At 29.9% G+C, this 14,977-nt stretch overlaps 1 protein-coding gene across 1 annotated transcript in view; it reads left to right on the forward strand.

Annotated features, from left to right (window-relative positions):
* The window catches only part of LOC123302698 (acetylcholine receptor subunit beta-like 1), a 74,862-nt gene that overhangs the window by 12,392 nt on the left and 47,493 nt on the right, over nucleotides 1-14,977 (forward strand). Inside the window, exon 2 of the mRNA XM_044885737.1 lies at nucleotides 7,751-7,887. Coding sequence (XP_044741672.1) covers nucleotides 7,751-7,887 — 137 coding nt within the window. The remainder of the gene's footprint in view (nucleotides 1-7,750; nucleotides 7,888-14,977) is intronic.

Below are 14,977 nucleotides of genomic sequence, written 5' to 3' on the forward strand. Positions count from 1 at the left end.
GATATATTTAATATATTTAGCAATTTCTATGCAGGGTATTCAACAATCAACTCAGTCAATCATTTGTTTTCACTTGTTTATCTTTATAAGCGATGTTTTCAATGTACATTTTGTGAACTTATGCCTTTATGACATCTAGCTGCTCAGTCCTGGAATCAAATCAATATTATTTTTGTATAAAAATTGCTAGTTTCCTGAGTAAATGTTTATTTAATTAAATAAGTAGATATGATTGAAGAAAACGGAAATATTTTTTCTGCATATTGTCAGCAAAGACATTTTACTATACATCGGAGACATTATATATAAGTACAGTTGTCAATTTTCGGTATTTGTATAAATAATAGTAAGGGCGTCGTCAGCTGATGGCAAAGAAGGGGCCAAGTTGATTTATGGAGAATAGGAAAAATATGAATTCTAGGTAAATTTAAGTAAAAATATAGGAAAAAAAACGCAAATTTATTTTTTGTTTTAAAATTAGACCTATTTTATTATCTATTTATCTGAAAACAGGTGTGAATATCTAGAGTTATATTTTAGGATTTTACAGACACTGGCCAGTGACTCCGGAGTTCATGTCTTTTTCTACTGTTGTTTTTTTCTCTTTCATCAATTATGGAGTCCCTTTTCCTAAAAACTTGTTGTTAAAAATGGTTAAATTTTATCCTATGTATGAGTATATTAAGTTAAATCCCAAGTTTGCGACGCTTAGAAATATTGATAATACAAACAAAATTTGGATATAGGTAATTGTAAGATTAACTTTATTAGTCCATTTCCGATTGCCTGTCCATCAACACAATAACTCAAAAACGAAGAGATATCGACCTGAAATTTATATATTTTGCTCAGGACCCAAAAAGTGAGTTCATTGAACCTAATTTCATATCAAAGCCATTCGATAGTATAAAGGGGGTTAAAGGAGTCAACTTTCGCAGGAAAATTATTTATTAAAAAATTCGTGGGTGTTTTGAACCATTTTTGTGAACCTCTAGAGGGGGACAGCTATCTCTACCTACCCCTCTTTGGCGACGCCCATGAAATGTATGTTACAGATATCAGGTCACTCACTTGATCTCTCTATATACAATGCCAATCAAAAATTGAAATTCCCCTTGTGATGGTTGTAAACTTGTAAATGGGTCACTCTACGATCAGAGTTTTTTAATTTTAGTCCCAAGTTTGTAACGCTTAGAAATATTGATGATACGAACAAAATTTCGGAATACCTAGGCGTTCATAATATCATCTAAGTAGTCCATTTCCCGTTGTCAGTCTGTCATCACGATAACTCCAAAACGAAAATAGATATCAGGCTGAAATTTTAATTTTTATAGACAGAAAAGTTTAAATATGAAAACTCTTCCTTAAAAAAAAATACCGAACCAACTTTTGTTTGAAACATTTTTTCGTTAATATTTTGTTTTCCCGCGAGGGAGCAAATTAGGGTAAAACTTAGGTGTTTCACCAAAACTGAAAAAGATATGGAGATGAAAATTGTAGGAAGCTTCAACTAATAATTTTAAGAAAGATTCTTGAAACAAAATTTCCGGACGCTCTAACGAATCGAATGCAGAAAATCGCATTCAAATTCGCCTTACTCTTCACATTTTTCGTACTTTGACTGTTTTTAGTGTTTCGTACCGAGAATGTACATTTTTGCTTCATAGGAAGATTAACAAAGACAACAATACAATATTCAAACAGCTGATAGAGAAACACAATACCAGAGCACAGTATTTAATGCGCATGATCGTATTGACGGAAAGTAGCTGCTTTAATAGTTACTGTTTGTTAAACTAATTAATTATGTATAAAAGTTCTAAAAAAAGGTTTGATATTGTTTTATTGCAAAGAATATTTTAAAGTAGACATGTATCACAGGTTAGTTAAAGTTTAATTATTAAATAATATTTTTTAAATTGCAATTATTATGTTTTAAATACGCGCCAAGATAATATATTATATAATAAGACATGCGCATTAATAATCATGCTTCATCATTTATTATCCTTCTCAATCTTCTTTGAGAGGTGGTTCTCACTCTGTTGTCAAATCCAGTTAGTATATTTTCAAAGTTTACGATTATACTCATTTTATGTGTATAACGTTACGATCTGAAAACGAAGGGCGTGCCCTGCATACAAACATACCACATAGTGTTTGTATGTTTCTATGCATTGGCTCGAGATCATTGCGATACACCACTAGAGAAGTCAATGAACAGTTTTAATGTTTTATCTTTATTTTAATGTTTAACTCAGGGAAATTGTTCTGATAATTTTTTTAATTTTTATTGTGCACGATGCGAATTGGGATCGGGTTTCACTCATTTGTTTACGGAATAAAAGTTATTTTTTATGAAATGTAAAATATTTGTTAATAGGTTTTCTTAAGAAAATATGGTCAAGACCACTTTTAATAATAATACCAAAACTTGCAAAGCTTGTTAAAATTGTCACGAGTGAAAAAAAAAAAACATTCAAATTAAATTTTTGACCACAAAATAAACTTCGTGTCATTTTACATTAAAGAGTCTGTACATTTAATTGATAAACTTTTTTAATTTATTCAAAAAGTATCAAATTACAGAATTGAATTTCTCTCTACGTTTCCGAGCAAAACATATTTTTAAGGAACTCATGATTCTCCTAAATGATAGTGGGTAGAGATATTTTGCATAAGGAACTGATTAATCTATAAAATGGAAATTTTGTTGATAATAAATAAAGTAAATAATAAAGCAGTTAAACAAACAAAATTGCATTAAAATTGTAGTTATTATTAATTTATTCGCTGTTCAATAAAATGTATCAAAAAATACCATATTGCCAATTTTGATAAAACAAGTATGTACTCTTACTAAATTTGGACCATACTTATCAAATTTTTGATCAAAATTAACTTAGCTCTATTTGGTTTCAAGAATGTGGAGTCTTGGTCCCAGAATTAAGCACAAAAGTAATAGCTAACGATCCAAAAATTCATCAGAACCAAAAAATTTAATTTTGCTCTATCAAATCCAAATTTTATCCAATTTTGATAAATCAAGTATGTAATTCTACTAAATTTGGGCCAAACTTTTCAAATTTGTAATCAAAATTAACCTAGCTCCAATATGTTTCAAGAATTTGGAGCCTTGGTCCGGGAATTAAGCACATAAGTGATAGCTAGCGAAAAATTCACATCACAGCTGAAAAGAATGACCAAAAATTAGTGGGTTTCGAAAAAAATTTCAATAAGATCGGATCGAATTTGCTTGTGTTACAAAAAAAAAAATCGAATTTTTTAACTTTATGACGTCATCAGAATCCAAAAAATTTAATTTTGCTCTATCAAATCCAAATATCCAATTTTGATAAACCAAGTAGGTAACATATGTAATCCTACTAAATTTGGGCCAAACTTTTCAAAGTTGTAATCAAAACTTACCTATCTCCAATAGGTTTCAAGAATTTGGAGTCTTGGTCCCGAAATTAAGCACATAAGTGATTGCTAGCGAAGAATTGACATCACAGCCGTAAATAGTGACCCAAAATTAGTGGGTTTCAAAAAAAATTCCAATGAGATCGGATCAAATTTGCCTGTGTTATCAAAAAAATCTAATTTTTTAACTTTATGATGTCATCGGAATTCAAAAAATTTAATTTTGCTCTATCACATTCAAATTTTATCCAATTTTGATAAACCAAGAATGTAATCCTACTAAATTTGTGTCATACTCTTTATATTTGTGTGTTACTTTTTGTTTGCGCCTCTATTTCTGTTGCGCCTGTGGCGGGTGCCTCCTTTGCCACGCCCTAGTTACGGACCTTCATTTTCAAGAGGTATAAAACCTTTAATTGAAAATATCTCAATTCAATGTCTACCTAAATAACTTAGTATATTCTTTCGTTGTGCCCTTCATTTGTATAAATTACAATATATTTGATTGAGAGTTAAAATGTTAAGATTACCATTTTCAAATGATTTGAATTGTTTTCTAGATATATATTTTTCGTACTAATTGAAAAGTTAATTTTCCCTGAAGGTATCAACAAACACAGTTAATTGAAAACTTTATATTTATTTAAAGTGTATTCATTCCTTTGAATCATGATATTTTCCGCAAACAGATCTTCAATTCTTATTATGTGTTTTTCTTGAACGATTACTAATGCATATACACAGTGATATCTTAAACGAGGAATTCTTGTATATGTATATATTTATACATATCAGCAATTTCGGAAATGTTTCCAACGATTTTCCTGAAAATTATTCTACAGGCGGTTTTTTGAAGCGAAAAATCGATCTAGCTAGGTTTCATTTTTAGAAATTGTCTTTTCATCGGTGTTTTCAGGGAAAACTGAAACATTGATTCAAAACAAGACTCTTTCTGACATCTATTGGCAAAAAATAAGGTACATAACCGGGACATTTTAAATGGTGCTTATTTTAGTGATAAAATTTGTGCCTTTTTAACTCATAAATACCGAGGAAAGTTCGGTCATCCAGGTACTGAGTATTTAAACGAAATCTATTTAAAAATGGTAGGTTACAAATCCATCTGAACTGGTAATCGGAAAAAATAGACCGAAACAAGTGAAAGTAAACAATTGACTCAGTTAATTGTTGAAATACCACCCATAGACAATGTTGAATATCTTGCCTTATTTTTTTTTTATAAATAAGAGTTTAATATACCAACATAATTATGGGGACATTTCGACCAGAATTTAATTGGTTTTCGAAAATTTTGAAAACTTTCGATAGTATTTTCTAGAAATTTTTTTCGTTTTTTGATAATATTTCACAAGATCACTAGTTGAACCTACCTGCAAATTTTCAACTGCCTGTCTCTTATAGTTTTGGTGAAAATACGTCCTTACGGGTAAAAAGTAACGTTTATGAAAAATATTTCAAACAAAAGTTGTTAATTTTTTTACAAGGAACACTTTTTATACCATGTATATGAAATATACCAAGGTGTACTAACTTTAGTTCCAAGCAACGCTTAAAAATATTGATATTATGAACACAATTTTTGTATAGGTGTTCATAAAATCACCTAATTAGTCTATTTCCGGTTGTCTGTCTGCCTGTCTGTCCGTTTGTCATCGCAATTACTCAAAAACGAAAAGAGATATCAAGCTGAAATTTTGGTAGCGTGCTTAGGACGTAAAAAGTGAGGTCGCGTTCGTAAATGAGCAACAATGGTTAATTGGGTCTAAGGTCCGAAGAACCCATCTATTGTCTATAGAGTTAGTTGGGTTTTGAAGTTTTTAGCCTTTGCGCTAAATAATGGAACACTATTACAGAAATTTTTTATGGTCTATTCTTTGTCCAAAATCCATAGGAACCCATCGTTAGCCATTACTTTAAGATAAATTTGCAACGGTAATAAATTCTATCAAGTGTTATACCATAATTTTTCCAAATTAATATTTAATACCTGAAAAAAAAAAATTATTTAGTGTGAGATACTCGTTTTTAACGCTACCACAGCATTATAAAAATGACACAAAAAGACCTATTTTCAGTGTAAAATTAAATAATGGAGATTGAATTCCGGGTGGGAGAGTTTTTCATTGAGAAGTTCTTTCTCTTTAAGAATTCGATTTTTAAAATTCATAAACTTTAATAGTTTATGAAATATTGGTACAACAACTATTTTTCATTTTTAATTATTTATAACTTTTGCAATTTGTATGTGCTGAAAAACGCTTCTGGAACATTTTTCTAGATATCATTTCGAATCTAACGAGCTCTGACAAGTATTTTTACGATCATTATTTCTATATTTCACCAAATTGAAATTGTCGACTGGGCTAAAATATTGCATACGCTCTTTGCTCGTTTCATTTCGGTTAAAATAAAACACAGACATTAAATTTTTTTTTTTCCGGGAAAAATAGAAAAAGTGGGTGCACATACATATGTCACCTATGGTTTCAAGGGCAAAAATTCTAGTTTGTGTGAATACTTAAACTTTTTTTATTATTCGATCATGTTAATAGGTTGGCTGATAAGTCCCCGGTCTGACACATAGATGGCGTCGCTAGTATTAAATGCATATTATTTTTATATAGTACCAACCTTCAAATGATTCGTGTCAAAATTTGACGTCTGTAAGTCAATTAGTTTGTGAGATAGAGCGTCTTTTGTGAAGCAACTTTTGTTATTGTGAAAAAAATGGAAAAAAAGGAATTTCGTGTTTTGATAAAATACTGTTTTCTGAAGGGAAAAAATACAGTGGAAGCAAAAACTTGGCTTGATAATGAGTTTCCGGACTCTGTATTTTTTCCCTTCAGAAAACAGTATTTTATCAAAACACGAAATTCCATTTTTTCCATTTTTTTCACAATAACAAAAGTTGCTTCACAAAAGACGCTCTATCTCACAAACTAATTGACTTACAGACGTCAAATTTTGACACGAATCATTTGAAGGTTGGTACTATATAAAAATAATATGCATTTAATACTAGCGACGCCATCTATGTGTCAGACCGGGGACTTATCATGTTAATAGATATCATTATACAAAAGCCTGAATGGCTCACTGTCAATTTATGATAAAGTGGCGCTACACTAGCTAATTTTTTCAATATGTACTACCCACAAATAAAAAACCAACTTTTAAAAAAGCCACTAGTTCACTTTCAAAAAGTGCACTTGTGACTTGTGGTATTATGGAAACGAACCTTTTTGAAGATGTCGGTATTTTGTCATGTACAGATTTCTAATTATAACGTCATCATAAACATTTAATAATACTTTTAACTGTTAGAAATTAGAAATGTGCAGATGCAAAAGAAAAACATTAACAATTAAAGTATTATATTTTTAAATAATACTTATAATTAACTACATAAGAAAAATTATAAACATTATCATATTATTATTAAATCCAGGCATATAATTATTAATAATTCCAGACAGTTTCGGAAGTGTCTAATTAAAGGATAGTTATCACCGACTGATCTTCAAAAAGGTTCGTTTCCATAATGCCACAAGAAACAAATGCGCTTGTTGAAAGTGAACTAGTGACTTGAAAAATTGTTTTTATACTTGTGGGTAGTACACATTTAAAAAATATGCTAGTGTAGCGCCACTTTCTCATAAAAGACAGTGAACCATTCTGGCTTCCGTATTATTTGCCTGTTTTGCGTAAAAAATGATGGAATACATATATGTACAAATACAATTTTTCTAAAATAAAACAAAATATCAATTATGTTTCTACTTTCTAATATTTGAAAAAAATATCAATTGTTTTCCATAAAAATGTATCAATTTTTGTGTAGCGTTGATATAATTAATAAACAGCTAATTAAAAAAATTTTATTTAAATTAATTAAAAAGTTTCTCGTGAAAATGTTTTTGAAAATAGATCCACTATGAACGATATTATAGACGAGGCGGTAGAGCATTTGAGATTTATTTTTATTTTCGAGAAAGACAGATCGAGATGCGGTATATAAGTAATATCAATTCATGGGCGTGAAATGTGGGGTTTTTGGTAGCTAAAACCCTCCAAATTTTTACGCCCATGGGGGCAAAGGATTATGAGTATAGAATTTAGATGAAATTAACTATTTACTACATAAAAGGTGCTATTTATAAATATCGATTATTCTCATGGTTTTATTTTAGATATATTTTGCAATTATAATTATAAATTGATGTTAATTTTAGTTAACTAAAAAAAAAATACATTTTTGAAGTTTTACCATAGAGTTTTAAAATTTTAAAATTTTTCTTTTTAGGTACATGCTCAGAAGACGAAGAACGTTTGGTCAGAGATCTATTTCGTGGCTACAATAAGCTTATCCGTCCAGTACAAAACATGACCGAAAAAGTGGATGTACGATTTGGACTTGCCTTTGTACAATTGATCAACGTGGTAAGTAAAATTTAATTTTGTTTTCTTATTAGTCATACCTACCAATCAATGAAATTGATGCAGTTTTTGAAATTTAATATCTATGATTATGAATAGTTCGATCCATGGTAAAGAGATGCTTTTGTGTTGGTAAATGCAGTGACAGATTTGATGATGAAGGTGCGCTTGGACGTAAGGATCTGAAATCGCCTTTTTGTAACGAAATTTATAAATATCTTTACTTATATTATAAATGCGAAAGTTACTCTGTCTACCTGTCTGTATGTATGTTTCGCAATCACGCCTAAACTACTGACCCGATTTAAATGAAATTTGGTACAGGGATAGTCTGCAGGCAAGTGGGATAAAAGGGCTGCAACGGTTTGAAATAGGGGTTGGAAGGAGAGTGCTTCAAAAACTTTAAAGTTCTGCATCGATTAAGCTAAAATTTTGACACGATATTCAACCAGATTCCAGAATTGTTTTTATCTATTTTATCTAGTGGAAAGGTAGGGATTAACAATCGAATATTTTCAAAGATACTCAAGTGGGGTATCAAATAAAATAGCATGACGTGTACTTTACAAAACTTTAACCCCCGATGCAAGGGCATATGGAGAGAGGAGGCGCAACCTGTTAGTTCATTACATGCTAGTCAGTTCAGCCGTTTAAAAGTAGTGAACTCTTTTATCGGGAGTATGAATTACAGCCTTCAAGACGCCACAGTCTTCAAGATGTGTTTCTTCAAGATATAGGTGTAGGTACTAGGTACTTTTCGATTTGAAAATTATTTCATGTATAGAAAGCTTTATTCTCAGCGAGTAATATGAGTTACATGAAAATTAGGGCCACGTGCCAAAATAATAAAATCGACGAAATTGTGATCAAAAGGAGGATAAGTGACGGCATATGAGGTGAAGTAGAAACATTTGCACCACTCGTGCTTTGCTAATCATATATGACACCTAAGAAACACTTTGCATGAGGTTTCAGCAAAATGCAAGCGATTTCTTTCATTTTCCTTAATTTGTAACATTTTTTACTGTACTCAAAGTATTGTCCTAATTGGCGCTCTCACGGATAAACAGTTTTTACAACATTTACGAAAAAGTGTTTCAAACAAAAGTTGTTTATTTTTCTATAAGGAACATTTTTGACATTTAAACTTTTGTTATATCTCTAACGGTTCTACGGACCTAAGACCCAATTCACCTACGAATTTAGCCTCACTTTTTATGATATGAGTACGCTATAAAAATTTTAGCTTGATATCTCTTGGACTAAACTTATTATACCTTGATATATATTTCATATATACAGAGTATAAAAATTCAAAAGAAGACGCTTAGCGTAGACAGAAGTTTTGTATGCAATCATTGGCAGTGGCTTTTAAATACTCTCATGTATTTTCACTGGAGTAGGGACAATAAAAAATGGACAACATCAAAAATTCAGATAAAATCCTTTAAGTAACTTGGACATTGATTTATATCGAAGAAAATTGCAATTTTCTCTAGATTTAACAATAAGTCAATCTACACAAATTGTAGATATATTTGTTTTGTGAAACTTGAAAATAATATCAAACTTTGTTGCAGAATCACAAAGCATTTCATTTCTCTTTCATTTCTTGCACAAGTATAGAGAAATTGAACACTTGAACTAGTGTAGTTTATTTATAGTGTAAAAGCACTCAAAGGCTATAAACTTGAAATAATTAGTAAACAATGTTCATAATAAGTGTAATAAATAAACTATCAATATCAGACATCAGAAGAAACTCGTGTACGAGTAGGTATTTATTAACAAAGCATTAAACAACAATTATGTTTTGATATTTTGTTTTGATGGAAAAATCCATATCGCATTCACTATATGTATTTTACTTGCTGTACCAATTCAATATACAGGTGGCTCTGAAACGTTTTTATTAGAGAAATTGGAGAAAATTCTTTGATATTGGCAACTGAAATAGAGTTGAGAGCTGAATAAATATGGCTCACTTTATGTTGCAAATTTAAGATAAAGTAAATTTCTGGTGTTTTATATGAGTTTTATAATAGGCTAGGTTTTATTGGCTGTCCACGAAGGACACACTTAGGCTATAGAGCCCATTGTGATACCATATATGTGTTTTACCACCAATCCGCTGATAGTTTCATTTACCAGCTCCTCAATTTCAGAGGCTGAGTGCACCTCCTTCATGCATATACCATGCACTACACCAGCCCATCACAACTATAAATTAAATTAATTTTGTTGCGACGGCGGGAATCGAGCCCGCTACTCTAAGCATTCCGCGGACGGAATTGGTTACGCCTTAACCAACTGAGCTAATAGAGCGACGAGTATTATAATAATTTCATACAAAATGCTCAAGCATAGAATACTCACTGAGAAAAATTTATGAAACTTCGCGGAGTTGACAATTTCGACGTTGAGTGAATAGGATTATGATCCACACAAATCTGTTGTAATTGTAACTGCGCGAGGGAATTGAAGTTAAGTTATACGTGGGCTTGAGTCCACTAAATTTGTATTGGATGAATGAATTTGTTTTTGATACAACAAAATAAATAATACAATGAATAAATCTTCAATAATTGACCTGGAACTTTTTACATTTCAATAAATTTGTTTTAAAAATTTTTTAAAATATTGAAGCATTTTTTGCAAATTTTTACGAGTGATTGTTTGAAACATATCATCAATGAACATAAATGAAAATATATTTTGATTTAAAATAAGTTGCAATAATTCCTGCAGTATAATTGACTTACAGTATTTACTTGTATAAAGAAACATATAAAGTATATAGGGATAGGACTTGGTTAGGATTCGTTAGAATGATTTAAACAACCCGATTAATTAGGTATATAGTTCGGGATTTTTAGAAAAAAGTTCAGAATTTATTAAAAAATATAACCGAATTATTGTAACTTTCAAATGTGACATGTTCTTATATGTTTAAAATATATACCTATGGGTATGCAGTTCTAGTTAGTTGATACAGCCGTACATCCTCACTAAATTTCACATTTATAATAGATCAGGATAATAAAAAAAAGTTTATCTGTACAATTTACGAATATTAAAAACCTAATCCAATAGATCAATTGTAAACAAGTGAAATATACAAAATTTAAAAAACCCCCGACAAATGCGACTTATTCCTTGTAAACCGATTTTTGGAAACTTAGCTATAAAATGTTTTCAATCAAGTCGGTTCGACCGCTTAGTGGCTACGATGCCACTGAGAAACACACAGATACACAGATAAACACTTTAAACTTATAACAATCCTACCTTAATCAATATCAAAGTGATGGTCAAGGACATCAGATGAGATGAAAAGGATACTTAGAGAGCTATCATTTTTTGGGACAAATTTTTAGAAATATTTAAATTGAAATTGAAATATTTGAGTTGACTTTGTTCTTTTGAATTATTGTTTTGAATTACCTTATTATTTTACCATTTCACTTTTCAAAATGAATTGATCCATGTTTTTTGACCATTCATTTCCATATAACTATTTATATGTTAAAATTATACGTCATGCTTTTTAGAAGCTGAATCAATTTTGGAGATCATCGCCAATTTTTTAGTTTTTTCGAGTACGGAACGCTAAGCTCGCACATAGCTAAGAACACTCTCCGTTAAATTACCTTTCAAATGAAATCAAAAAACCTAAAATCGTTTCATCAATTTAGGCGCTACAACGCCACAGACAGACAAACACACAGACACACACATAGCGGTCAAAATTATAACACCCCTTTTTTAGTTCGGGGGTTAAAATAAATCAAATAAATGAAATAAAGAACTTCAAATCGAATCGAATTTACGTAAAATGCTTTCGCTTCTAAGTTAAAGGTACCAACGGTTGGATAAACAATTTTTTTTTTTTATATTTTTGTATTATATTCTTAAATTAAACATTTCTTAAATTGAGCCAAATATTTCTTTTTTTTGGAATGAATAATAATTATAATCAAACTAAAATAATAATAATTAGGATAAACTGCTAATGACGTATCTCAATTCCTTACTTAATTGCCAATATTGAGGGAATTGAGTAAGCGTCCATGTGGATTTCGTCGTATCCAACTCCTCCGCCCAGTTCAGACAACAGAAAATCATTTGACTGAAAATATCTTTTTTCTCAGTGATTGTAAAGATCCTTCAAAAACATACACCTTATATAATATAATCGTACCTAATTGGAAAATGTTTAACCCGATAAACTTGACATAAAATATAAAACATTGAAATATTGTGTGTAGGTAATGTTCATATTATAAATGTAATTATATGATCATGAATAGAAATTAACAACTGTCAAATTCATAATATCGAATGCTCTGAAGCATTTAACTTTCAGATTCATTGAATTGTTATTGTAATCAAGTTTATACTACATATATGTAGATGATATGCATAATATGTGATTACTTTTAATAATTATATTTTACTAGCCGTTACTGGCAGCGCTAAAATTATACTATGGGCATGCGGGGCTAGGCACCAAGGACGGAAAAACTCAGAGGGTGAGAAAACAAATTTCTCTGCGTTATCGAAAATGCTTTGGGAAGTGTAATCGTGTTTAAAACATCTTCAAATTATAAAATATCGACTTTTTTAATGAAATATTGAAAATTAAAAATCGTAGTTTTTACATTGACTCAATGGGATCCCGTGCGTTATTCTTTATACAAGACCAAAATTCTCATATTTCCAAAAAACTGTGTTCACATAATAATGCACCAAAAAAAAGTTTAAAATTTAAAGAATTTATATATATCTATAAAAAATACATGTTATCGATCATTATCAAAAAATATTAACGATTAATCATAATTCACATTGTAATTTCCGTATATTTCATTATGAGTATGATAACTTTAAAAATCATTAACAGATATCGTTGACATCGGTTGGCAAATTTAATTAATATGTCACAAAAAATTGGCTTTATAAAATAGACAATCGACTCGAAAATTTTAAAGAACCATAACTCGGCGCTTTAAACCGTTGTAACGTTGCCAAATCTTTTATTTTCATTATGATAAGGCAGATTTCTAGAATAAAATATGTCGATAATATAGGAATTATAACTACAATAACTAATCAAATGAATGGTCAAAATACAATTTATTTTTTTTGTATTAGAATTTTATGTATCATTAATTGTTATAAAATCAGTTTAATTATTATGATATATTATGGTAATGTGTGTATTAAATTTTTTACGCTATTTAAAATTTTGAAAAAAACAGATGGTCTGCTGGCCACCCATACTACCTTAACTTAATTAAAACGTGAATTTAAAGGACATTCGTGTGAACGAAGCATTAAACTTCATACCTATCTATTGAAACATGTTTTCATAAAATTAGCTCACGAACATGAAAACTTTTCTACTTGAAAACATCAGGTACAAAAAGCCAAACTTTTACTTCCACTGTATCTAAAATTTAAATTTTCCCACACATAATTCTAGAAAAACTTACTTAAAGTGTACTCAACCCAAACTGTGAAAATTGAATTAAATTCTATTAAAAAAAGAAAAAATTTTTAATTTAGTTTAATTCTTTTTGCAAATGATCAACTTTTTCAATTTAAACTTTTTTTTGACATTTTAGAAAATTTTACGCAGAAAAATAAAATTGGTTTTTATACAAACTCTTTAAAGACTTACAATACGAAATATTTAAAAATTAAACTCATGTTTACAAGGTGAGGCAATAAAAAACTACACATTTTTCGGATAGAAAACACAATGTTTCCTAGAAAACTTGTACTCAATTTTGTATCATCTTGTGAACGATTTATGGTTATTTCAATTTATAATTTTTAACCCCCAAACTAAAAAAAGGGGTGTTAGAAGTTTAACCGCTAAGTGTGTGTCTGTGTGTTTATCTGTCTGTGGCATCGTAGCGCCTGAACGGATGAACCGATTTTAGCTTTTTTGGTTAGGTTTGAAAGATAATTTAACGGAGAGTATTCTTAGCTATGTTTCAAGTGCGAGCTTAGGTTTCCGTACCCGAAAAAACTAAAAAATTAGCGATGATCTTCAAAAACGATTCAGTTTGGAAAAGGCATGACATATAAATTACTTTGGAAATGAATAGTCAAATAAACCAATTTCAATTCATTTCGAAAAGTGAAATGGTAAAATAATTAGGTAATAGTTTTATAGCAAAGTTTCCAAAAATCGGATTACAAGGAATAAATCGTATTTGTCGGAGGATTTTTAAATTTTGTAAATTTCACTTGTTAACTTCCCATTGTAGTGAAGCTCTTGTAATTGGTTCGAATACTTAAATCGGAATTTTCAAGAAGAACATTTTTACCGAAAAACATATACAGGCTACAGAGTGAGATAAGGAGTAATTACTTGCTTTGACTTATACTGGCTGGGAGGTTGCGGGTTCGAATCCAGGCTGCGGCAGTATGAACAAAATAATTAATGGGGCGGTAAATTGATCATACTGTCGTCGCTTGGATAAGAACGAAGTTATCGCCTCCACCCACATTATAAAATTAATTGTATATTCGATGCAGTTTAACAAATAAATAAAGATTAAAAATAATGATGCCTGTGACCTCTGACGTGGTCTGTCAAAAGAAGGTTTAACCCCATTATTATTATTAGATAATCCTATTCAATACTGTAATATTACTTATGCTAGAATCGATACTATATATATATATATATATATATATATATATATATATATATATATATATATATCTGTCTCTATACCATACCAGCATTGTGATAAACGCCTTGCATTTCTTACCGAGTACAGGCTGCAAAAAAGAAAGAGATTAAATTTGCCGATTTTAAAATCGAAAATATTTTTGAATAATCTTTCGTAATGATTGTGTATATGCACCATTTTTTTGAACCAGTCTGTATATATAGTGAAAAATAAAAATAAAAATCGATTTCTTCTTTTATGCTATAGTGAATTACTTTTAACACTTTCCATAAAGGGTTGTCAATCAAAAATGCATTGAAGAAAGTATTAAAACAAATAAAATTATTCTATAGTCTTGATTTTGAAAACTTGAAGCGTAAGACTTGAAATGAAAAGAAACATTT

This window comes from Chrysoperla carnea, chromosome X (genome assembly GCF_905475395.1).
Source record: "Chrysoperla carnea chromosome X, inChrCarn1.1, whole genome shotgun sequence".
NCBI lineage: Eukaryota > Metazoa > Arthropoda > Insecta > Neuroptera > Chrysopidae > Chrysoperla > Chrysoperla carnea.